Source organism: Megalobrama amblycephala, linkage group LG13, assembly GCF_018812025.1.
Source record: "Megalobrama amblycephala isolate DHTTF-2021 linkage group LG13, ASM1881202v1, whole genome shotgun sequence".
Lineage (NCBI taxonomy): Eukaryota > Metazoa > Chordata > Actinopteri > Cypriniformes > Xenocyprididae > Megalobrama > Megalobrama amblycephala.
In genome coordinates, this window is record NC_063056.1 from 31,718,553 (window position 1) to 31,745,341 (window position 26,789).

Here is a 26,789-nt window from a genome sequence, read left to right on the forward strand (position 1 = left end):
CGACAGCAGCCTGAACCGCTGTTACAAGGCAGGATGGATCCATGCTTTCATGTTGTTTACACCAAATTCTGACCCTACCGTATGAATGTCACAGCAGAAATCGAGACTCATCAGACCAGACAACGTTTTTCCAATTTTCTATTGTCCAATTTTGGTGAGCCCGTGCGAATTGTAGCCTCAGTTTCCTGTTCTTAGCTGACAGGAGTGGCACCAGGTGTGTCTTCTGCTGCTGTAGCTCATCTGCTTCAAGGTTGGACGTGTTTTGCGTTCAGAGATGCTCTTCTGCAGACCTCAGCTATTTGAGTTGCCTTTCTATCAGCTTGAACCAGTCTGGTCATACATTCACTGACCTCTGGCATCAACAAGAACTGCCACTCACTGGATATTTTCTCTTTTTTGGACCATTCTCTGTAAACCCCAGAGATGGTTGTGCGTGAAAATCCCAGTAGATCAGCAGTTTCTGAAATACTCAGTCCAGCTGGTCTGGCACGAACAATCATGCCACATTCAAAGTCACTTAAATCAACTTTCTTCCCCATTCTGATGCTCAGTTTGAACTTCAGCAGATCGTCTTGACCATGTCTACATGCCTAAATACATTCAGTTGCTGTTATTTGATTGGCTGATTAGATGTTTGCATTAATGTGCAGTTGAACAGGTGTACATAATAAAGTGGCCGGTGAGCGTATATTTGCTTTAAAGGAGCTATATTTTGTAGCAGTTGTTTTTCCCTGAAGTGCACTTATAATGTAGACTATTAATAATAATATTAGACTTAATAATAATAATTATTATTATTATAATTTTTTAGACAGCTTAGTGTCATTATAGTGCGAGGAAATTCTGTTGGCCCCTTTAATTACACTGCTTTAAAATGACCTGTGCTCTTGATGGAGTTGGATGTGTGAGTGTTGGTGTCATTGAACAGTAACCACATTTCTTCCACATGAAGAGTTGGGGTTCATCCCGCCATTATCAGCTCCAACAAAAACATGATCCTCTCTCTTCCCTCAAATCTTTCCATCTCTCTTCTGAAATTCCATCTATACTCTCTCCATCTGCCTGCAGTCATTTTCTCACCTTACCTCGAACTCGACACAGTCAGCCTCATGACAGTGAGCTGAAGGAACTCAGGTAGAGCCATTGCTGCCGACATTCGTCCCCATTAACCTTCCTGCTAGAAGCCGCCACTAACAAACACATCAGGGTTTCTCAAGCCGTGACTTCCTCTGAACTTTAACGAATCCCGGTTTTCACTACAGGTGCCACCAGTTTCATACTGTTTTTGTTGTTTAGTTGAAAACCTGCATTCTTGAGGGTCTCGGACATTGAGAAACCTTAATCCTCATATTCCTCACAACCTCATGTTGACATTTTGACACTGACTGCATATGTACTGGTATAAATACATAATACAAGACTCCTAAAGGTGTGTTTTTTTTTTGTTTGTTTTTTTGTAGGTTGTTTTTGTTGCGGATGCAGCATCCTCCCATAATTGCAGTTTTGCATTAGCAGATCACTAAGCCAATGCTGTGATGCTCTAATAAACATAGAATTACAATTATTAAGCAAAATACTTTTTTTCAATCAGTACTTTTCAGTGTTTAATGAATTATACATGTAATTGAATATCAATTACTATAGCATAAAGCACTAAAATAAAATATTTAAAGAAAAATTAAGTGTTTATTTCAGAAATAATTTTCTTAAAGCTACTCACATATTTAATTAGAAATGTAAAAAATAATGCAAAAACTAACTCCAATTTCATTATTATTATTATCATTATTAATCGAATATAACAATCAAAGCACAAACATAAACAACATATTTATTTCAGTAATAATTTTCTTAAAGCTGCACAAATATTTCAGTAAAAAATATTAAAAACTCATTTCAATTTTATTATTATTATTATTATTATTATTATGTAATTACATTAATTTTTTCATCACTTCTTTTCATTATTAAATTAATTTTAATTGTAAATGTTTTATAGATTTTTAATGAACTGTAAAGCATTTAGGCGTTTTTTTTTTTTTTTGTTTTTTTTTTTATATATTTGAAAAAATGATTTTGTGAATTCAAAATTCCACCAGTGATTTATTAATGTCAACATGAGGTTTGATGACTAAAAAACTAGGAAACACAAAGATAAAGAAGGAGGAAAAAAACAAGCTGAATGAAGAGCACATGTATTTCCTCATCCCTCTGTCCTAATGTACACCATCCCTGCAAATGTATATATTTCCCAAGAAGGGTTGGAGAATATATACACCATTTTACCTAACAAGCTTCTGTCTTTGTAAGAACACAGCAAAATCCCCAGAGTTAAATCAACTCTGCTCAGAGTATATATGGTCCCTCTCTAAATAACACTGAAGCAGAGTTAAATTTAATGAGATAATAAAGCAATTAATTAAGTAATGATTGTGCATTAGTGATGAACACCTGCTGTTAACAAGCAGAACAACAAGTGACTTTAGTCACAGCCTTATTAATTGCTTAATTATCTCATTAAATTTAACTGCTTCAGTGTTATTTTAACACTATTTAGAGAGGGACCATATGTACTCTGAGCAGAGTTGATTTAACTCTGGGGATTTTGCTGTGAATGGTGAGCTACTGTATGCCTTTGACTCATTCCTAAAGCATCATCATCATTTTCTCATAAGGTCATCATAAAGAATCTGAGCACCCATTTTTGCCGCTAGCTCAGATTTTGTTTTAATAATGAGTGAAGAATGATGTAAAATGTACATAAATACAGTACTTCACTATGAGTGTATTAATAGGATCATAGTTTGCTACACATCGCTGTGTGTTTGTCTGTAATCTCTAACTTGGTGTTTTGTGTAAAAAGTTGTCTAGCAGATACATTAATCTGTATTGTTTTTATGACAAAACATTTTAAAAAGATATTTTAGATGATTAAACGCTGATGAAGTGTGTTTATTGCACAGTCAGTGAGGGTTTATGTGAGTCAGTTCCAAATATCTGCGTCTTTTTGGCAGCCGTGGCAATAGTGTGCGTCCCATCAATCGGCAGGCGGTGGTCAGGTTACCGTGTCCTGCTGGGATGGCCCATCATAGAAGCGTACAGTGACATAGAGGGGTACCAGTGCTGCAGTCTATTTGGGTCAGCCATTTATGGCCTGTCTAAAATGTCGACAGCCTTTTTGTTTCAAGCTGAAGACATTATATGGGATGATATCCAACACCGAGAACAACCCTGCTGCTTTGTCATGAGCTGGGCCCATTTCACTACTGAACAACCCCAAAGTCTTCATCTTGACTTCTTAAAATTATGTTTATTTTCTTAACCCATTTGCAAATAGCATTTCCTTGTTCAAAGCATAAATCTCACTAAAATTAAGGACGTTTACAGTATGTCTAAACTGGTGCTGTATAATCGATTAATCGTGATTAATCGGTTTGAAAGCACTAGTCTAAACTAAGAAATAATTTTTCCAGAAACAGTGACGATGACGCATTGTTGTTGCATACAGTGGTAAACCGCTAACACGTAATGTTAAACAAAGTGATCTTAAAGTATACTGTGAACATTTTCACGTTTTGTAGTTAATAGTAGTAGCTGCATTTTGTTCAAAGCACATGATTGTTTTTTCTTTTGAAATTAAAGTTCTATTTCACTGTTATTTTTTGACCTTTTGAAATATTACAGAATTATGATATGAAAATAATTTTAGCAAGTGTAATGCCAATAATATACAGTAGTCAACATTTGAAGTGGATCATAAAAGTTCATCAAAGTTGTCCTAAGAAGAAAATTTTAGGATGACTTTGAAAGGTTTTGATCCACTTCAAATAGTGACTACTATATTTCTTTGCATTTAAAATATACAGACACAAAAAAAAAATAAAAAAAATCCCAAATCCATTTCCTTATTCTCTCTTATTAAGGGCTTTAAGGACTGCACAAGTTAATCAGTCTTAAAATAGCCATTTATTACAAAAATAATTTGCTTAAAACTACACAAATTTTTTTTTTTAAATTAAAAAAAAAAAAAAAGCTGTCTGCCATTTTAAAATTTTTAATAATTTGAGTACTTCTTTTAAGAAATCTTTTTTCTTATTATTATTTGTATATTATTTCTTATTAAACAGACAATGTAGTCACTGCATTTATCTCAGTAATTATTTATACTGTGTTGTATAGTATATTAATCAGTGATCGGATGCTGGGCAACTTTTCATGCACTACACGTGTTTCTCTGTTGTTTTGTGCATTATTGTGTATTATACTGTGTTACAGTGTTAAAAAAACAATAAATATATATATATATATATATATATATATATATATATATATATATATATATATATATATATATATATATATATATATATATATATAGCAGTGTTGCTTCCAAAGGTATTTTTCCCATTCATTTTCTCCATAGGGATTTTTAAAAATTCATCAATAAATGATAATTGTACGTCTGTCCTGAAAGGTTTTGCACATAATCTTTTCTCTCTCTCTCTCTCTCTCTCTCTCTCTCTCTCTCTCTCTCTTTGGATAAAATGGATGGGATTTGTCCTTCTGTAAAATTTTGAGAATAATCTGAAAATACTCTTTCCTTTCACAGTTTTTAATAATGAGATACATTTTGAATGAATTTATTTGTTTGAAATAATTCTTGTTTATTTTTATGCTTCTGTGACATGTTGGATTTCATAGTCTTAACTTCAACTAAATGATGCTGTTAATGTATTTTTCAGTCTTATAAAATCAGCAACAAAACCAAATGAAAAGTGTATTACATCCAGCATAGAACTGTTGGACTAGACTCATACATCGGTTGCTTCCAAGTGCCAAAGACGACACAACTTAACCATGGACCTGTAGGAGTCTCTCAGCACTGCTTCCTGAGACTCCATCAGCCTGACACAACCCACCTCTCCCACACTAAACACCGACCTGTTTCCCCCAATCACGTTTCTCCAGGAATTACGGAGCGCCAGACAGGCACGAGTATCACCACAGGTCCCGTTCAGCAGACCAGCGGGCCGCAATGGAGCGTCCCATGTACAGTCGCTCTCGCTCCACAGAGCGGCCGCCCGACGGCCCCCACATGAGATCTTCGATGCCCTCCCTGCCGTCAGGACACTCCGCGCCACCCTCCCCTGCCTTATCGAGGTGACCCAGATCAAAGCAGCCGCTCACCCCGCAAAACAGCCCTGACTAATCCAACAAAACACCCTTCATGTGTTGACAAAGATCCCCGGCATCCCCAACCAGCCCTTTGATTTTTTTTATGCCCCCTCTGCTGTTATATCTGCTCCATCTCATGATCCCTGTAGATGACCAGATACAGTTCATTTCTTTTTACTGATTTGTTTTATACCAAAACACACCATACTTTTAGTGAGTGAGTGGTGTGGAATCTCCATCGGTTGTTATCCCAATATTGTGATATTTAACTCATTTGTTTTTCCCTCATTTGGTTCTTTTGTCTTGAATACTAATATGTTTTGTTTGTTTTTGGTGATGGCGGAGAAAAGCGCACACTTCTCTTGCAGCATCACTGTGGAAGACTCACCTTCATGTGCCAAAGCATCAAGCATTTTGTCAAATGTAGTAAATGTGCGCATTTCTGATTCTTTGAGCGTTGTTAGCATTAAACTCTACGTGTAAAGTACATATTTACAGAAGCCTCCGACCAGGAATAATGGATGAAAATTTTCAAAGTCAGTCTAGATTTTTTGTTTGTTTGATTTACAGTTCTGTCGAAAAGTTTGGGTCATTACGTTTTTTTTTGTGTGAAAGAAATTGATATTTTTTTTCTGCAAGGATGCTTTCAATTGATTAGACGTGACAGTAAAGACATTTTAATGTTACAAAATATTTCTATTTCAAATTAATGCTGTTCTTTTGAACTTTCCATTCATCAAAGAATCCTGGAAAATGATCGCGTTACAGAAAAAAATTACATTTGAAAATATATTCAAACAGAAAATAGTTACTTTAAACTGTAATAATATTTCACAATATTACTGTAATATTAGCTGTATTATATGTCTTATATTTAAAAAAATCACCATGAAAATAGCTATAGAAATTGACATTAAAAACAAAAACAAACAAACCACCTTTATTAGTACATATACCATACATTTATTATGTATTTTACTTTATATTTACCTTATATTAGTACTACCTTATTGATTATACTAATAATTTTGTTTGTTTATACAAAATGCTGATGGAAAACCATTTTATTTATTGTTATTTTAATCCTCAGCATCATTCAAATGGATTTGCATGATTTTACAGCACATGTATATGTGAAATACCATATATATGACTGACCGATCCACATGCTTTTTAACCCTTCATTTGCCTATTTTTTTATAATGTATCATTTTCAACTGGTTTTTCATTTGCTGATGCTTCATAGAGCAACTCTGAAATCTCTTTTTGCCTTTTTGTTTAGTGTCCTATTATGATACTTTGTTTTGATCAGCATTTCCTTGCTAGCGCTGTCAGTGTTCAGGGTAATGCCTTGCATTATGGAAATGAGGTGCATGCACAAAACAACAGTAATAATGGTGATTGTGTTTTGTGTACTAGGGCACATCCTCGTGGTGGATCGGTTCAGACCAGCCCCACTGGGACCCCTGTGAACAGCAGGAGAGGACGACAGCTACCACAACTGCCTCCGAAAGGGACGCTGGAAAGAAGTATGTTTGTTTTTCTGTGTCGCTCCTTTTTTTCGCCATGTTGGCTCTTGCTCGTGTTTATTTGAGAGTTGGGATTGCAAAATGACTGACTGTGGCAAATGTTGTGGTTTGCTATAGATACAGTCAGTAATGCACCAAATCCCAGTTATAGTAGTTACCTGTTCATTTCAATAGGGAAAATGAAGAAAAGTATACAATAAATTAGACTGTTTTGACTGTTGAAATAGGAATTTGAAAAACATAATTCTTTAATTATATAATGGTCACACTTTACAATAAGGTTCCATTTGTTAACATTAGTTAACTACATAACAATAAAAAAATCTAAAACGTTTAAACATTTCCTAATACATTATTAAAATCAAACATTTTATCTGTTAATATTATTTAATGGACCTGAGCTGACATGAACTAACAATGAGCTGTTGTGTTTTTATTAACTAACATTAACAAAGATGAATAAATACTGTAACAGATTAATTAAAGGTTAGTTAAAGGTGCAGTAAGCAATTTCTGAGAAACGCTGTTGATATTTGAAATCACCAAAACAAACACGCCCCTACCCAAACTGATCACACCCCTTGATAACTTGATAGCTCCGCCCCCAAATTCACAAACATGCTTTGCAACACAGGAGCCTCCCCCCTAATGAGTGTATATGTCCCTTACTTCTGATTGGCTACAAGTGTGTTTTAGCACTCGGTCCGATCCACTTTCAGCGGCGTTTCTCAGAAATTGCTTACACATCAACAAACATGGGACCTTGTTGTAAAGTGTTACCTATAAAAATATGCTAAAATATACTTTTTGTCAACATTCCAATACAATGGCATACAGATAACCACAAATCTAACAGACATGTGTCCACCAAAGCGGTAAAACGCAGCGCTCATCACTGTCACTTTTTACCCAGCCATCCAATCACAGTGGAATAGGGGCGGGATCAATACCACACCGACCAACTGCCACATCCTGCTTGTACAACGTCAACAGACACTATTAATGCATACAACAATGGAACAAAATCAATTAAAACAAGAGCCAGAGCAAATACTTTACATTGTATCGACATTTTTATATTCAGAAACAAACTGTCTGTGAAAACAGATACTAGTAACACTTCCGTGGATATTCTGTATCATAAGCGTCTCAACTAAAAAAACACTGTGCCACCCAAGTGCTCTCAAATGCCCGCAGCAAGGCATTCTCAGAAGAGAAATTTCAAAATGCTTTGGTGGACATGCACAAAACTCTAATTTTGATTTCTAGATTGTAGGGAAAAATCACATTTTGTGCCAAATTTATTGGTTACTGTTGTCCACGTAAGAACTCTGATAACAGAGTTTGTTTTCCTCCGCCGGTGGGCGGGGCCTTCTTGCTGATTGAATCTATCGAACTGGTGTGACAACAAAACCTTCCATTTCAGTAAATAATAAACCACATCAACTGCATTAAGTTCTATATGAAAGATTTGAAAAGCTGAAGTGTTTCCAGTGTTGTCGTTTTTCAGGGAATGTTACACATTATCACAACATTGCACTGTTCCATTACCCCATTGGCTGAATATGACACAGTTTGTGTGCCAGTCACTTCCTGTGGTTATATTTGAGTGCGAGATACACACATGGTCATTTAAATGACATGCGTGGTTTAGCTGTGCATGTGCACTCTGATGTTTCCCTCTCTCATTCCTCTCTCAGAAGATGGAGATGAAGAACTTGAGCCTTGTCCAGGTGTGTATCACTGTTTGTGAAGGTTTAATCTGTCAGAAAGATCTTCTGATTGAATTAAACCTTTCTGCAATGGTCTTGAGCTGACATTTCCTATATAGATGGGTCTAGAATCAACCTCAGCTTATAGAGCTTTTTGGAAGTCAGATTTCCTCTTCATTTGGGACGCATCAAATGCTCCGTCAGAGCTTTCTCTAAAAGAGGTTATGAAGCCAGGTCCATTGCAAACTCTTCGTGTTTATGTGATAAACAATGGTAGTTTTTCCTTTCTACCAGTTTTTCCTTTCCTTCCTTCATTGTCTTACTGTATCTGTGATCGTGTAATGTTGTGATGGTAAAGGATTTTCCAAATGTTTTGTTTTCCCAGTGACTTTTGTTTTGTTTTAAAAGCAGTCTCAGAATTTTTTTCAGCAAATCACTGGTTGAATTTACAGACGTGTTGTTCTGTTTTGCAAACAACGTTGCTCAAATGTTCTTGTAAAATATTATTCATGTGGAGTCATCATTTAAATAATTTTGTCTCAGATTATTTTGGAGAAATTCAAATAGACTGGCAGTCTTTGACAGTAAAAGTACAGAGCTATGAATGTGAATACTTGAGACAGTTTGACACATGTAATCTCTTCTGAAACTCTAGAGGAGACGTGTGAGATTACTGGGGTTTTTTCTCAGGAAAAAATCTAAGAAGCATGAGTCTTCAGAGAAATGTCAGTCTTCAGTTACTTCTTTTAGTGAATTGTCTAGTGACTTACAGTACATTAACTGTTAAATGCTCACTCAGAAACTGTGAAGTTTGTGTTTCCTGCCGAGCTCCAGAAGATGGGATGGTGGGTGATTGGGATGTTTGGATGGATGGATGGATGGATGGATGGATGGATGGATGGATGGATGGATGGATGGATGGATGGATGGATGGATGGATGGATGGATGGATGGATGGATGGGTGGATGGATGGGTGGGTATGTGGATGGATGGGATGGTGGGTGATTGGGTTGTTTGGATGTGTGTATGGATGGATGAATGGTGGCTGGGTGGTTGGATGGATGGGTGGATGGATGGATGGATGGATGGATGAGTGGTTGGTTGGATGGGTGGATGGATAGATGGATGAGTGGATGAGTGGTTTGATGGATGGATGGATGGATGGATGGATGGATGGATGGATGGATGGATGGATGGATGAGTGGTTGGTTAGATGGGTGGATGGATGGATGGATGGATGGATGGATGGATGGATGAGTGGATGGATGGATGGATGGATGAGTGGTTGCATGGTGGATGGATGGATGGATGAGTGGTTGGATGGATGGATGGGTGGATGGATGGATGGATGGATGGGTGGGTGGGTGGGTTGTTTGGATGGATAGATGGATGGGTGGGTGAATGGATGGGTGGGTATGTGGATGGATGGGATGGTGGGTGATTGGGTTGTTTGGATGTGTGTATGGATGGATGAATGGTGGCTGGGTGGTTGGATGGATGAGTGGATGGATGGATGGATGAGTGGTTGGTTGGATGGGTGGATGGACAGATGGATGAGTGGATGAGTGGTTTGATGGATGGATGGATGAGTGGTTGGTTAGATGGGTGGATGGATGGATGGATGGATGAGTGGATGAGTGGATGGATGGATGGATGGATGGATGAGTGGTTGCATGGTGGATGGATGGATGGATGAGTGGTTGGATGGATGGATGGATGGATGGATGGATGGATGGGTGGATGGATGGATGGATGGATGAGTGGATGGATGGATGGATGGATGGATGGATGAGTGGATGGATGAGTGGATGGATGGATGGATGGATGAGTGGTTGGTTGGATGGGTGGATGGATAGATGGATGAGTGGTTTGATGGATGGATGGATGGATGAGTGGTTGGTTAGATGGGTGGATGGATGGATGGATGGATGGATGAGTGGATGAGTGGATGGATGGATGGATGGATGAGTGGTTGGATGGATGGATGGATGGATGGATGGATGAGTGGATGGATGGATGGATGGATGAGTGGTTGCATGGTGGATGGATGAGTGGTTTGATGGATGGATGGATGGATGGATGAGTGGTTTGATGGATGGATGAGTGGTTAGTTAGATGGGTGGATGGATGGATGGATGGATGGATGAGTGGATGGATGAGATGGTGGGTGGTTTAGATGGATGGATGGATGGATGGATGAGTGGATGGATGAGATGGTGGGTGGTTTAGATGGATGGATGGATGGATGGATGGATGGATGGATGGTGGGTGGATGGATGGATGAGTTGTTGCATGGTGGATGGATGGATGGATGGATGGATAAATGGGTGTGTTGTTTAGATGGATGGATGATGGATGAATGAGTGGTTGGTTGGTTGGATAGATGGATGGATGGTTTGATGGATCGGTGGATGGATGAGTGGTTGGTTTGATAGATAGATAGATGGATAGATAGATAGATAGATAGATAGATAGATAGATAGATAGATAGATAGATAGATAGAATCAATTGATTGATTGATTGATTTTTCTTTTGACTTCTGAGCTGGTTTAGGGTCAGTTCGTACATAACATTAAGTTTGTGTCAGGTTCAGGTTTGAAAATGAAAAATCAGTTGTACACACGTACAAGCACAGAGTTTCCAACCGATCGCACTTCCTCCACTCCCATCTGCCACATCCGTTGTATTTGTCACAAGATCTGGTCTGTTGGGAGTGTGTGTGTGTCTGCCACCTTCCCAGCATCCATCCCTGCTTTCTGTCCATCTGATATTTACTCTACATCAGCTGTTTGAAATATATATATATCATTCTTTTTTCATATGACACCCAAAATGAGCGTACAGGAGGATTTATTACAAGTTTGACTTATATTTTGTGCATTTGTGGGAATTTTAGCACTGTTTTTACTCCAATGCCCGTGTTGTTGTTTTAAAGCGTATGAGATGAGGCCTAACGGCCCAGCCGTAAACGGGAGGAAAGGCAAGTCTCTCCTGGCGTGTGTTTGCAGTGTAGATTTGAAATATTTTCCTCTATTTTCTTTTCTGAGGGGACATTTCAGGGGCTGAGGGGCTGGGCAATATATCAAATAATCATAATATATCTGCATTTGATTTCACTATGAAATTGACCATATTTTCTTTCTTAATATGCCATCCTGGTCTTACTCTGCGTGTAAAAAGCGAGTTTATAGTTAGATTTACCAAGTCTGATATATTTCTGTTTCTCAGTATTATGGCATTTTTAATTAATTAAAATGTTTTATTAATATATATTATTTTTAAGTACATTTTTACTGTATTTTACACACATGCCACTTTATTTAGCTATATCGCCCAGTCCTTTAAAATGTCTTTTCTTTTCTTAAAACTATTGTCATTGAAGGATTGATGCGTCACGAATCTTGCATGGATGAGTCGGTTTCTCTCTCTGTTTCTAGGTCAATCTCTCCCTCTTCACATCTCTCATATATCTCTCTTGAGTGGGCTGTCACTGTTTTAATGTGTTTTGCTGTGAATAATGAGGGACATCTAGAGATGTCTTAAATTAAATTTGGATTGTGTTGCATTAAAATCGAATTGTGTCTAGATAAATGTTTTGCTCTGAGCCGTATACAGACAGATTAACATTTAGCCTTTTCTGTTTAAAGCCACTTTTAGATGTTAAAAACACGTTGTTTTGTTCTATACTATTTCTACAGAGTGGAATTATTGAGATGGTATATAATTTCATAATTGAAGATAAGTGTAAATCAGTCGGCTCCACAGACTGAATTGCTTAGTAGGATGCAGTTACAGAGTTTGACCAGCAGATGGAGCACAATCATGTGTAGAAAGGAGCTGTTCACTCCTTCAGTGCTGAAGTGTCTTAGAATTATTCCCAGAATTGTTCCGTCTACCTCTCCAAATTTATTCACTGTTTTTGCATGCAGTGTTCCATTTTTCTGGAACACAAAGTGATGTGTGAACTATACAGTGGCCTCAAAAAGTATTAGAATATCTAAGCCAGTCTGAAGGTGTTGCATTAGATACAAAATATCAAACCAAGTGGCATTTATTTAAAATAAAAAATGACACAAGCACACATTCCAAGTGAAATAAAAAGAAAATTTGAATGAGATAAGAATGACAAGACATATTTGGAGACGTAAGCCGCAATTAATATTGTCTAAATGTCACATTCAGATTTTTAAAGCATTACTTAGGTGTTCAAATAGGTTTTGAGGCCACTGTATCAATCCCTCACTTTCCCTGACGCGCTACACGTCTTCTCGAGCCGTATGTTAACGCTGCCTGTGTCTCTGTGTCAATGACCTGCATGATAAGAGGTGACATGGGAGGACCAGCAGAGCTCAGTGGTCAGTGCTGGTCACTCATCTAACGGCCATCAGGAGGAGACACACATCGCTGCTCAGACAGGTTTGACCTCTGACCTCTCTGATCTTGACCCTGTGTGCTCTTTCCTCTGAATGATTTTGAGCTCTGACTTTAAAGGAATAGTTCACTCAAAAAAAAAAAAACAAAAAAAAAAATTCTGTCCTCATTTACTCACCTGTATGATTTTCTGTCTTCTGTTAGACACACAAAAAAAGATTGTGAAGAATGAACCAAGTCTTCTGGTCTACTTCCATAGTATTTTTTTTTTTTTCCCTTTTTTTCATACTGTGGAAGTCAATGAGGTCATTTTAGCTGTATTATCTTGTCTTTCAAGTGGCATCATAAAGGCAATTAATTCATTAGTTATTTTTACTAAAAGAACATATACCTTTCAAATGTTTGGGATCGGTTTTGAAAGAAGTGTTTATGCTCATTAAGTCTGCATTTAAAGGTGCAGTAAGCCATTTCTGAGAAACGCTGCTGAAAGTGGATCGGACTGAGCACCACAACACACTTGTAGCCAATCAGCAGCAGGGGCCTGTGTCCACTCGTGATGGGGGAGGAGAGAGAGTGAGCAAGAGGGGGATTTGAAGAAAGCCTGTAGAAAGAGAGATGGCTGAGAGACATTACAAAAGAGAAAAGGTTATGATCAGGCATGAGCTTTAGCACCCGCGTTAATATTAAAAAATCTTTCCAGCACTGGAAAGACCTAAGCGGGAAGGCCTGAAATTAGATGCCGAGATTGCGTTGTTACCTGAGTAACATTGGTTTTGCTGTTTCACAGAACATAGATATGCTAATTTTAGCTATAGTAACAAGGCAGTTTTGAGTGTCACAAGCATTATTTTGCTTCGCTTCAGCTATGATAAAGAAACATCCACTTTTGCATTTCGTGTTTGTGCAGTTTGTGCACGAGGGGTGTGTTTGCTTGAGAGGATTTTAAATAACAACAGTGTTTCTCAGAAATCGCTTACTGCACCTGCATTTAATAAAAATCATTAAAAACACTAATATTTTAAAGTGTAATTTAAAATTTTTACATTTTTATTTGAAATAGTACAGATTTTACATTGTTACAAAAAAAAAAAACAGTTACTTTTGATGAATTTAATGTGTCCTTGCTGAATAAAAGTATTAATTTCTTTCAAATCTTAATAATCAGAAACTTACCATGCAAAAGTTTCTGATCAGTAAGATTGGAAAGAGTTAAATCATACTGATGATTCAAAATGACTCTGTTTCGAAGCCCTTGAATCACCACAGTCTGGTGATGCCTGCTAGACATGGTGTAAATACAACGAAAACTTGCATAAAACGTGCATGAAAACACCTTTTACAAACCACATGATCATCTAATGCCATTAAATATGAAGTGTTTGTATAATATGTGTTATTTTATTAAACTGCAGGTATTGTTTTATGGAGAGCTTGGTTAATCAGGCCAATAAGACACTATAAACTAAAACTCGTCCTTTTTATTATACACATATGTCTTTAAAATGTCTACAAATTACAAACTTAAAAAAAACGGTAACACTTTACAATAAGGTTCATTAGTTAACTACATTAGTTAACATGAACTAATAATGAACAGTACTTACACAGCGTTTATTAATCTTTGGTAATGTTATTAAAATCTTGTTAACATTAGTTAATACACTGTGAACTAACATGAACACAACGAACAACTGTATTTTCATTAACTAATGTTAACAAAGATTAGTAAATACAGTAAAATATGTATTGCTCATGGTTAGTTCATGATTGTTAATAAATTGACAAATGTTTAACTAATGAACCTTATTGTAAAGTGTAACAACAACAAAAAAAAACATGTAAACAAGACATTGGTTCGTGGGTTCATCATCGCCCTCTAGCGACGAACCATTCAAATTTGAAACTTTTTTTAATTGGTTTTAATGTAACAAAGCCTTGTTTAATGAAATCACATGACTTCACTCGAATAACTGGCTTGAAACAAATGATTCGCAAAAGTTTCACGAAGCGTGTTTCGAACACGCCCGTCACTAGTACACATGATCTCTTTATGTGGGTTTTAATTGAGCATTCACCTTATACAATCAGACCTCATTCAAAAAAGAAATGCTTCTCATTAAACTACATATGAGATGTTCATCTCCACTTTGTGCACAAAGCTGACGGAAATTATAGAGCTGCGTATGATGAATACAGTTTCAGACGAGTGTATGACTGTATTGAATGTTTTACTGAGCTAAACGCAGACGAGACGACAGTGAAACGAGTGTGACACCACAAGACATCATTTCTCTTGCTCTGAGGATCTGGATCCTGAATAGCTCTCTGATGAGACGGTTGTGTGTGTGTGTGGGTGGGGTTAATAGGGTCCGTATCGGGTCCGGCTAATGAATGTCCCATCAGTGCAGCCGTATGTGTGGAATGGGATCATCTTGTGGGTGATTAATGCATGAGAAATGTGCTTGGGTACACAAGATCGTGCACGCAGGGTCGTTGCGTGATTAATGCGGCGGCGAATCAAAGCACGGCTCAAGAGAACAATGAAGGACTGAGAAAAAACAAGCCGTATCAGCAGATTGTGTTCTCTGTGAAAAAGACGCAGATAAAGAATTTAAATATGGAGAGGAGGAGGAGGGTGTCCAATTAGTGCAAAACAGTGTCCTTAGACGCCAGCGTCATTATATAAGACCTAAAAGATCTAAAAGAGGATGCTGGGAGATCAGTGAGAATTAGGGCTAAACTGAAGGATGAGCAGGACACCTTTCAGTGAGTGAATTAGAGATGGGCGAAGTGAACAGTGATTGTCTGACTAGTCAGTTTGGGAGAGTTTTTTTAGCTTTAGTATTTTAAGTGACATTCTTTCATTTAGACTTTGCTTTGGAGAGTTTTGGCTTGCTAACAATAAATGGGTGTTCAAACCAAATACTTTAGATATACAAAGACGGTGCACTTATATTACTATGAATGGGAGAAAGTGCAATGTGCGATATAGCGGAATAAGCCCCACCTTCAAAATAAAAGAGCCAATCGCGTTCCATTGCGTCACTGCAGCTGCCGTTAGAAGCTCTGTTTGCTATTGAAACTGTGTTCTGAGATGCTCGCTTATGACTCCACATGTACATTTTTGGCATGATTTGAGCGTTTAGAAACAAAATATGTTTATTGGTGATTTCAAATCTAAATTTAAACATAAGATTGGTGAACAGCTTTGGAGAATTTGATGTTTCCACATTCAGAGATAGAGGCTGTACTTGCATGACTGAAATAGCTGTCCGAGAGGCGGCCGAGTGAAATGACTGGCCTTAAAGGGATAGTGCACCCAAAAAATAAAAATTCTGTTATCATTTACTCACCCTCAAGTTGTTCCAAACCTGTATGAATTTCTTTCTTCCGCTGAACACAAAAGAAGATATTTTGAAGAATGTCAGTAACCAAACAGTTGATGGAACCCATTGACTTCCATAGTATTTTTTTTCACATAATATGGAAGTCAATGGGGCCATATTCTTCAAAATATCTTCTTTTGTGTTCAGCAGAAGAAAGAAATGCATACAGGTTTGGAACAACTTAAGGGTGAATAAATGATGACAGAATTTTTATTTTTGGGTGAACTAACCCTTTAAAGGGACTTTGGTTCAAACCGACAGTTTGTTATTTAAGGTGAAATGAGTGACTTGCAGCTGCTGCTGATGTGATGTGGGTGTATCAAAATTGAATTTGATAAAACTCTTGGCCATTTAGAGATTTATGCATCATTCACTATGTGATGGATTATGCATGGCTGTGAATGATATACAATACAAATGCCTGCAGAATGTCCATTTTTAGTGACAAGAAAACTCTTTTTTGTCAAATTAGAGTGATAGCTTATTTTTATCTTTTTTTTTATTATCAGGTTGTCAAAAGCTATGGCCTGTTAATTCAAGAATGGTAGATGAACTCAGTGGCTGTCAACGATAAAATTGTTGTGTGTAGAAGGGCTTTTGGTTTTGTCTTTGTATACTTCCTTTCAAAAGTTTGGGGTCGGTAAGATTTGTAAATGATTTTGAAAGAAGTGTCTTATGCTCACTATTGCTGCATTATTTGATAAAACACATTAATATTATGAAATATTCTTACAGTTTAAAATAACTGTTTTCTATTTGAATATATTTTAAAATATAATTTATTCCTGTGATGCAAAGCTGAATTTTCAGCATCATTACTCCAGTCTTCAGCGTCACACGATCCTTCAGAAATCATTCTAATATGCTGATTTGATATTATTTAATGCGTCCTTGCTGAATAAAAGTATTAATTTCTTACTGACCTCAAACTTACTGACCCACAACATCAGTAAATGTACACTATTGTTATTGTGCTCAGCATCCATAGGTCTGATTGGTGTCAGGACCTGATGCAAATGATGTAGCAGGTTATTTCTCTTCAGGGTTTGTGGAGACTGCCCTCCTCTTCTCTCTTCTATTTTCCTTTCTTTCCACAGGTCTTTTTTTTTTTTTTATTCATTCCCGTCTGCATGTTCTATTAACATTCCTCTAGTGTTTCAGGGTTTGTTTTTAAGCAGGACTGGCTGCTCTTGGTGTTTTTCCTCTGAACTGTGATTTATTTTTCTTTTCTCTCTGTATCATGGAACTTGAAACATGTGTTTGAGGTTTTATCTGCTTGTTGTGTCTTGTATTCCCCCCCCCCCCCCCCTATTTTTTATGTTGTTGTTTGTGTTGTTGTTGTTGTTGTGTTCCCTCCCATGTGTTTTTGCCCCTGGTTTCTCCTCCCGTCTTTCTGCACACCTCCTCTCACACCCCTCTCCTCTGTCTGTCTGTCCATTTTTGTGATGTGACCCCCCTCCCCCTAACCCCCTCTCCCAGAAGACACGGACTTCCCCAGTCAGACAAACTCAGGTCTGTCCTTTCTTCTGCTTTGCTTTTCTCGTCTTCCTCCATGCCGTGTCCCAGCTCCTCTCTGTTTGTCGCACTCCCGTTCATTCACCCTGCTGGAAGAACCACAACATACTGGCTTAAAGGATATAGATTGATTGATTGAGCCTCTAGACAATCTTCAGGCCCATTCACACCAAGAGCGATGACAATAAAGATAACTATAACAATAACTATATTAGCATCAACAAAAGCTGAAGATATTGTTCTTTTTATTGTAAGCATGCGCTGCAGTTCTGTTATCTGCCACTTTAAATGCTCAAGCTCTTTGAAGTCTGGTGGATTCTGATTGGCTGTCAATGTTTTTATCATTCATCAGCTAAAAAAAAAAAAAAAAAATCAGGTCCCACTTTATATTAAGTGGCCTTAACTACTATGTACTTACATCAAAAAATAAGTACAATGTACTTATTGGGTTCATATTGAATTGCAAAACACTTTTGCTGCTATTGAGGTGGGATACGGGTAAGGTTAGGGACAGCTTTGGTGGTATGGGTAGGTTTAAGGGTCGGGCTAAGGTGTAAGGGATGTGTCAACAGTGTAATTATAAATGTAATTACAGAAATTAATTACAGAAGTAATTGCATGCAGGTGTTTTTAAAATATAAGTACAATGTAAAAACATGTATGTACACAATAAGTGCATTGTATCAAATTATTAATTTAAATGTAAGTACATAGTAGTTAAGGCCACTTAATATAAAGTGGGACCAAAAATCATTCTGAAAAGTGATTCCAACGATATTGTTTTTCTGTGCCGTTATCGTTATAGTTGTAATGTGGACTCTGCTATTCTTTTATATTTAGAAAGATTTTTAGAACTATATCTTTATCGTTATAATTATGGTCCTTGGTGTGAACGGGGCTTTAGGCTACCTGTTTTGGACGAGCTTGAAACCATCAGAAGCTGTTTTTTATATGGATATTCCAGCAGGTCAGACTGAAATATGCTTTGCAATGTAATTAATAAGCAGTAAATACCAAGGTTGATCTCACAAACAAAATCTTTTTTTCACCCCAGTTCAAAAGAAAAAAAAAAAATATTTCAGCAATGAGATTTGGGGAATGTGTCACAGGGGACAAATGTGTCAATGTGTCAAATCTTAATGATTGAAGAAGAATTGGCTTTATTTTCTTTAAGCAAATATAATAAATATTATAATATAATATATAATATTATATATATATATATATAACAGGGACTTAATTTGTTACAGTGTTGCATTTTTTTCTTGGTTCGGTTCACTTTCACAAGGTAACATTTCAAAACATACCAAAAGTATAAATGAAGTCAAGTCAAATCACTTTTACTTATATAGTGTTTTATACAATACAAATGGCTTCAGAACAACTGTGATAACAGGAAAATAATGAGTAGGAAATCATTTTGAGTAGAAAATGAACTCCAAATGTCACAAAATGGCAAGTTACTAAACCTAACCACAAAAGCAATGATAAAACAGTGTAAATACAGCTGGAAAACAGTGAAAAATTAACTTCATTAATTATTCAAGGCCCAGTGCATGATGTGAACACCAGTATCAGAAAAGATGAGTAGTTTTACTTAATTTTATAATTATATTGATATTTTCGCTTTAATTTCTACAAGGTTGAATTGAGTAGTAATATAGAATTTACTTTTTTTTCATTCTTGCCTGAACTAACTTTTTCATCTAGAAATTACATTTCTTTTTTCTGTAGGATTTACTTCACCATAAAATCTTTTTTATCAGTGTAAGCAAGCCAGAGGAGACAGTAGCAAGGAAGCCAGACTCCATCAGGTGACAGAATGTAGAAAAAAACCTTGGGAGAAACCATGTAATATATAATTTATAATGCAGTTAAAGCAAGAATAAGGCTTCTTCGGAACACCATTATTGCAATGCATGGGGAAGAGCAATTAAAAACATGTTAAGATGAAGAGGCACTCTTTGGTTTTCAGCTGTGATAACTAATGTGCTCACTCACAGAATCAGACACTGCTGCTTTTATATAGCACATTTCCCAGGAATTATGATACTGCTTGGTTCGTTGGTCCCTTGGGTCGGATTGCTTTTCAATTGGGCCAAGCCTCGTTCAGGCGATCTCGGAGCGACTGTTTTGGTGTGGATCCGATCTCGATTGCTGTGTTCATATGTGGGTCAATGACAGGACGGGTCATTATTTTTTCTCCAAAGGTCTTAATAAAAAAAAAAAAAAGAATAAAAAAAAAGATATGGCATCCAAAGTATGTAAGATAGTACAACTAGATCTCTTTTATTGAATCTAAAAGCTTTTAATTATATTTTGCACATATAAAGGTATTTTAAAGATTCTGACATGTCAAAAGGTCATTTGGTTTAACCGTCCAAAGGCCAATACAGCCATTTCATTTGTGATTAAAATATCTTAAAATATAACAAAAGTATATATTTTTTATTCTGACATGATTTTATATCATCATATATGATATGAGCATAGGGCAAAATGGTATTACAATTAAGTGTAGAAGTCGTTGATTTGTTATGAGAAAGAATGTCTGGAAAAATGAATTTCATTTATGTCATTCTAAGTAACCAATATAAAGGGACCATTTTGGATCAAGTCATGCGGTCAATATCATGTGACAGGATGTGACATCATTCAGACACCTGCAAAGGACCACATGGTCATGAAGCAAAGTAACGAACTCTCTTTTAACTATTTGAAAAATGCATGTTTTCACTTGCTCTTACGCATGTCCCGAAACATCAGTTCATTCGGTACAACTGCTATAAAACATGGAAAATGTTGTAATATTTTAAAAACTTGTACTAAATATAAAATGTTTGATTGTCCTTTTGTTAGCTAGCTAGTAATCTAACTTACTAGCTATCTAGATATCAGCCTGTTTGCACTGTTTGAAAATATCATCATTTGGTATAACTAAAAGTGTCATTAGGTAAAACCGAAATTTTGGTTAAACCGAATGACTTTTTTGGTGACAAATTTTGTCCATCTTGTAAAAAATGAAAAAAGCAGTGTTAATTGATTATAAAAACCACATAATCTCATTGGTAACACTTAATAAAACTTCAAAATTAATAATATCTCCATTAGGTTTTTTTTTACACTTTTAAAAACCTTATTCGTCAATGACCCATATGCCTAAACGAACCGAACTAAAGGAGAAAATGCACCAGGTTCCAAACATCGCTCCAAACGATAGAACCTTTTTGGCATAAAGTGTTCTTTAAAATTGAGTCAAGAACTATAGGGTTCTATATATATATATATATATATATATATATATATATATATGTATATATATATATATATATGTATATATATAAACATTTGTGAGATTCAACCATTATCAGTTTGGACTGCAAAACACATTAGAATCTACAGTGGTATAATGAGTGTAAAAACTGTAGAGGGGTAAATGCTGGGATTGTGCTTGAAAAGCAAACATCATCTCTTTCTGCTTTACTGGCCTTTTAAACCCATTACGCCTCTTCTCTGCCCTTTTTAAAAGCATTTTATTCTCCTGGATCTAGAGTTACTTTCTGCTGTGAAGCTCATACGCTTCTTTACCAGCTCCAGTCATAATCATATGTGATTATGATTATGTGTGTTTTCTTATTTTGAAAACATTTGGCATTCTTTGAGTGACAAAAAACTTTTTCCAGCAGCCTTGGTTCTGGAATCTTTTTCCCATTCAAGTTCTCCATAGGAATTTCAAAAAATTAATTATAAAAATATTAATTTCTTTAAAAAAACTAAACTTTTGAATGGTAGTGTATTTCTATTGACAAATGTAGGCTGTTTGAGAGTGTAGGGTGACTGACTCTTGTGTCATTCGCAATGCTTTATGGGAGCATTTTGCAGAGATTTTCATTTCCACAGTAACATTTTTTTTTTCTTTTTTGATTGGTGGATTTCTCGTCATGGCTAATGTAATTATTCCATATTAATTTGGCTATTCAAAACCATTTTTTCATTGAAATTAAAATCACACTGCATTATTGTTAGAGTTAGTTGAAATATAGTTGCAAAGTTACTTATAGTTAGTAGAATGTGGATGATTGAAATAAAGTGTAACCAAAAATCTTTCTCTGTGGAGAAAAGGAATGGGATTTTGTACTGAACCCGACTGTTGTGTACAGTCCTTGGTTATGTCTCGAGCTAATGAAGCTGGCTTCATGACGGCATAAGTACAGATATATCACATCATGGCTATTTTCATAAGGTGTTAATGTGAGTTTAGGTTTTATTTGAATCCACTTTCATCTTCTTTTACTAGTGTGCTTGTTTCTTCCCCATCTTCATTTGAAAAACCGTAAAGCAGTACAGAAAATGAGGTGTGTTGTATGGTTTAGGCATTGCAGATTTCTAGATACAAAGATTGAAAACTTTTGACTGCAGTTTGACTTAGGGGAAGGTTTCCCATGATGCAAAGCATTCTGAAACACGTGGCTTTAAGCTTAAAAACGCACTGCATGTATGAACTTCACTATAGTGCTGTTATTAAATCCAATTAATCTAATGATTCTGAGAGCACTAATCAGTGGGTAATTTGCTGAACATGTTAATTACTTAACAGCACAATTGCTATTGGCAAGAGAAAATTGCTATTGACATTTACGGCACCTGCACTGACAAAGACAGATGTAGTATGCTTTACACGGCTCAATGGCACAAACAAATTCAGTCATTTGCTTGTGCAAACAGCCTAGTTAATGTTGTAGCTTGTCATCTTGCAGCTGAAAGTAGTTTATATGACTTTGTGGCTCAAACAAGCCTCAAATTGTGCTTTTCAGGTGATTTTCGCCTTCCATACAACAAAACTAGTGGGAAAAAATCAAACAGTTTTGCATTAAAGGAGGGAGGAACCCATACCCATAATATCATAGAGACATGGGCCAGTAAGCAACAGCACAGAACACCCTAGCAACTGCAGAACAAATTGCTATATAACCACCTAAACCACCCTAGCAACCACTAAAAACACTAAAAACACAGAACACCTTAGCAAACACATGCAGTACCAAAGCCAAAGCAACCATCACAATCTGCGTTACTGAGAAACACTACATTTAATTTGATTGGACTTTGCACATACACTGTATTTTTATTGTATGATTTGATTTACTAATAACGAATGATACTTTTCCATTCAGATGCTTTGAATTGTGACTCGGGTTTGTGTGATTTTGTTGAGGAATTTAAGCAAATCCCAGCTAAGCTACTCTCAGAAATATATTTATAAGTATGCCTAAAAAGACCAGAGTTAACCTCTGTAATTTGAAAAAAATTGTTTTATTTATATAGATATATATTTTTGTCTGCTATGGGCTGCATCATTTACAGTATGCCAATGTGTGTGTGAAGACATGTACCCAGCAGCTTATTATTAATGGTGACAGACATTTTGATAAATGCATTTATCAAAATAAAAGATAAATGCATTTTTTTTTTTTTTTAATGGACAATTTGGTATTAAACAGACAGTTGCTCTTGTGCTCAGATGGTAGTTAAAAGTGATCGTGCAACAGTAGTGTTGTTGATGGGAAAGATTTCTTTATTAAAGGGATAGTTCACCCAAAAAATGAAAATTCTGTCATCATTTACTCACCCTCATGTTGTTCCAAACCTGTATGAGTTTCTTTCTTCTGTTATTTTGAAGAATGTTGGTATCAAGACAGTTGATCTGCTGCATTGACTTACACAGTAGGAAAAAAATACTATGGAGGTCAATGGATACTGTCAACTGTCTGGTTACCAGTATTCTTCAAAATATCTTCTTTTGTGTTCAGCAGAAGAAAGAAACTCATACAGGTTTGGAACAACATTAGGGTGAGTAAATGATGACAGAATTTTTATTTTTGGGTGAAATATCCCTATCCCTTTAGACCATTCTGCATTATATATCACATTATATACTACATTATATATCAAATGCTTCATTATTGACCGGGTCAACAGATCTGTTCCCATCTTGCCTCACCAACATCACAAGGCACTTTTTCAACAACCTTCCGAACACGCAAACTCATTGACGTCTGCTGTGATCCATAGGTGCTATGGATGTCGAGGAACGAACGCGGCAGATGAAACTGAAGATGAACAAGTATAAACAGGGAACAGGCTCGGACTCCAGGCTGGAACAAGACTATAACAAGGTAATACTAGTGGTCTACTGCTATTATCCTTAATGTGAAAAACAGTTCAAAACTTATGTTTAAATGATTACAGTTATGCTATAGTTAAAGGGATAGTTCACCTAATTTTCAAAAAGGAAAATTAGCCCCTGATTTACTCACCATCAATCCATTCTAGGTGTATATAGCTATCTTCTTTTATATGAACATGATCAGAGTTATATTATAAACATTTCCTGGCTCTTCCAAGATTTATAATGGGTAGTGAATGGTAGTCCAAAAATGTGCATCCATCCATAAAAAATTAATCCACGCGATTCCATTACGTTAAAAAAAGGTCTTCTGAAGCGAAGCGATGTTTTTTTGTAAGAAAAATATCCACATTTAAAACTTTATAAACTAAAATAACTATCTTCCGGCAGACGGCCTACACAAGTTGGCTTGCGCCAAAAGAGTAATCTCTGATGCGATGAATGAATATATGTATATATTTTTTTTTAAACCCCTGGAGTCGTATGGATTACTTTTATGATGGATGGATGCACTTTTTTGGACTTCACTACCATTATAAAGATTGGAAGAGCCAGAATATTTTATAATATAACTCTGATTGAGTTTGTCTGAAAGAAGATAGTCATATACACCTAGGATGGCTTGAGTGTGAGTAAATAATGGTATAATTTTCATTTTTGGATGAACTATCCCTTTAACATAGATATATGCTGCTGTTGATCACTCATTTCAACTCTGTTAGATTAATTGGGGTGTTTTCTAGTTGTATTATTTGTATTTAGAATAAATGTATTTGTTCATTAGTATTTCTGTATGCTGGTCAGCATGCTTCACCGCCATATACGGCTATATTACCTTCCCTTTTTATCCTTTTAACCATGTGGTATAAAAAGCATTGTACAGGTCTATGAGCTCTGCAGGATTCTATTAAAAGCAGATAAAGAAGAGGTTTATTTACTCTGTCTGACAGGCTTGTGGGAAGGCGCCATTTAGGACATTATATTTATAATCATCATAGCAAGCCATGAGCACCTTATAAATAAATATGTTACATAAGGCCCTACAATTCCACTCCATGTCTGTCCAAGATAGAATACCCAGGAATACACTGGCATAAACGCAGTGCCATTTCTTCTTAACGATGCTTGCTGTCCTTTTTAGACTACATTTTATCAAAAACAATAATTCAGTTTATATATATGTGTTTGGCAGATGCTTTTATCCAAAGCAACTTGCATTTAAAGGTACACAGTGTAACATTTGGCCCTCTTCATTTGGCTCTGCATGACCGTGCGGATGAATGTGGCCCTTCACAATAGATAATGATTTACAATGAACTCTAGAGAGCTACATTTGCTCAATAAAATACTTAACTCACTTGTTGAGTAATAAAAACGCCATCTCGTGTCACCTTTACAATTTAAATCCCTCAGTTCTTGCTATTTTGAAAAGCCAATGTTGAATCTTGTTTTTTTACGAGCTCTGTCGCGTTCTCTTTTTGACTCTCCTCTGTTCAGTGTTTTTTTTAAACAGGTGATTCCCAGAGGTTTGAGATTTAGCTGCTCCATGTCAAACTTTCTCGCACATTGCTCTACTAACCTATGCCACTTCCACACCATAGACGCGTCAAAGTAACTGGAGCAACTTTTCTTTATTTACGAATATGATAAAACGCGCATGGGCGAGTGACATAAGTATAGGGCTGCAACAACTAATCGATAAAATCGATAAAATTCGATTATTAAAAGAGTTGGCAACGAATTTCATTATCGATTCGTTGTGTCGCGTGACTATTACGCCTCTCAATAAGACGCGGAGATGTTTGAGTATAAAAAAGCGCGGTTGAGCGCGAAGCAGAGCGGAGCAAAAATAAATAAATAAATAGCAGAGCGGAGGTAGAGGAAAGACCATCGGAGAGTATTTTAAATAAACAAGGAAAAACGAAATAATAGCGATCCATCTGTCATACAGTGTTATTGTGGCTGCGTTCAGCGCTCGTGACACGCAAGACGCGTCGCTATGGAAACATTAAAGGCAAACGTTCTAAAATAACGGTCGCCTTAAAAAAACTATAAAATATTTTAAACTCACGCTCGAAAGGGTTAATATTAATCAAACAACAAAAGACAGAGACAATCACTCACTGCTCTTTAGCTTTAATAAGGATTTATTATATATTAATTATATTTAATCCATAAGGACTGTTGTATGCAAGTTGTTATAAAGAATGCATATATCATTCATTGAAAAGAAGACATTGTGTTCTTCTTTAGGAGGAGTGGTTTTATTGGATTATAAGATAATATTTTTTTTATGTCACAGCAGTTAAATCTGTGTCTGTATTGCATGTTCAAATTATAATATTATTCATATTAATAGGTTAATACAGTAGATGTTTTCTCCAGGAGTATATAATGGGTTTGGAAATTTTAGAGAAATTCTTAATGCATTACAATTTAACTAAACCTGTTGGATTTAGTCAACTAAAATCTTGTGATATTTAGTCAACTACTAAAACAATTCAAATGACTAAAACATGATTAAAGATGAATGGCATTTTAGTCAAAAGACTATGACTAAAACTAAATAAAAATTTGCTGTCAAAATTAACACTGATCTGTTGTCATGTATTTATTCAGTGCTTTGTCCTATATCGGTTATTGTTGACAAATATATTTGGGAGTGAGTGAGTGAGTGTAGTGTAGTGTAGAGAAGAAGTTCTACCGTTCAAACAAATCCTGTTAAGTTTTCTGATTTGTATTTTTCTTTATTTAAAAAATACAAAAAAGATGTATTGTTCTGACAGCTCAGGTCCCTTTTAGGGTTGTTCCGATTCCGATACTAGTATCGGAAATACCACCGATACCACAAAAATTTCGGGCATTGGTATCGGCGAGTATTTAAACTCACGTACCGATCCGATACCATTTTC

The 26,789-nt window shown here is 36.1% G+C and overlaps 1 protein-coding gene across 31 annotated transcripts in view; it reads left to right on the forward strand.

Moving 5' to 3' along the window:
• rims2a (regulating synaptic membrane exocytosis 2a) overlaps positions 1–26,789 on the forward strand; it is a 215,903-nt gene that overhangs the window by 138,822 nt on the left and 50,292 nt on the right. For 16 of the 31 annotated variants that reach the window (XM_048151902.1, XM_048151905.1, XM_048151907.1 and 13 more), the window contains 6 exons: positions 1,069–1,134; positions 4,969–5,160; positions 6,595–6,704; positions 8,405–8,437; positions 17,655–17,687; positions 23,763–23,866. In XM_048151902.1, coding sequence (XP_048007859.1) covers positions 1,069–1,134; positions 4,969–5,160; positions 6,595–6,704; positions 8,405–8,437; positions 17,655–17,687; positions 23,763–23,866 — 538 coding nt within the window. Of the gene's footprint in view, positions 1–1,068; positions 1,135–4,968; positions 5,161–6,594; positions 6,705–8,404; positions 8,438–17,654; positions 17,688–21,348; positions 22,610–23,762; positions 23,867–26,789 lie in introns of those variants that run through there. The other 15 variants (XM_048151895.1, XM_048151909.1, XM_048151920.1 and 12 more) reach the window with 8 other exon arrangements.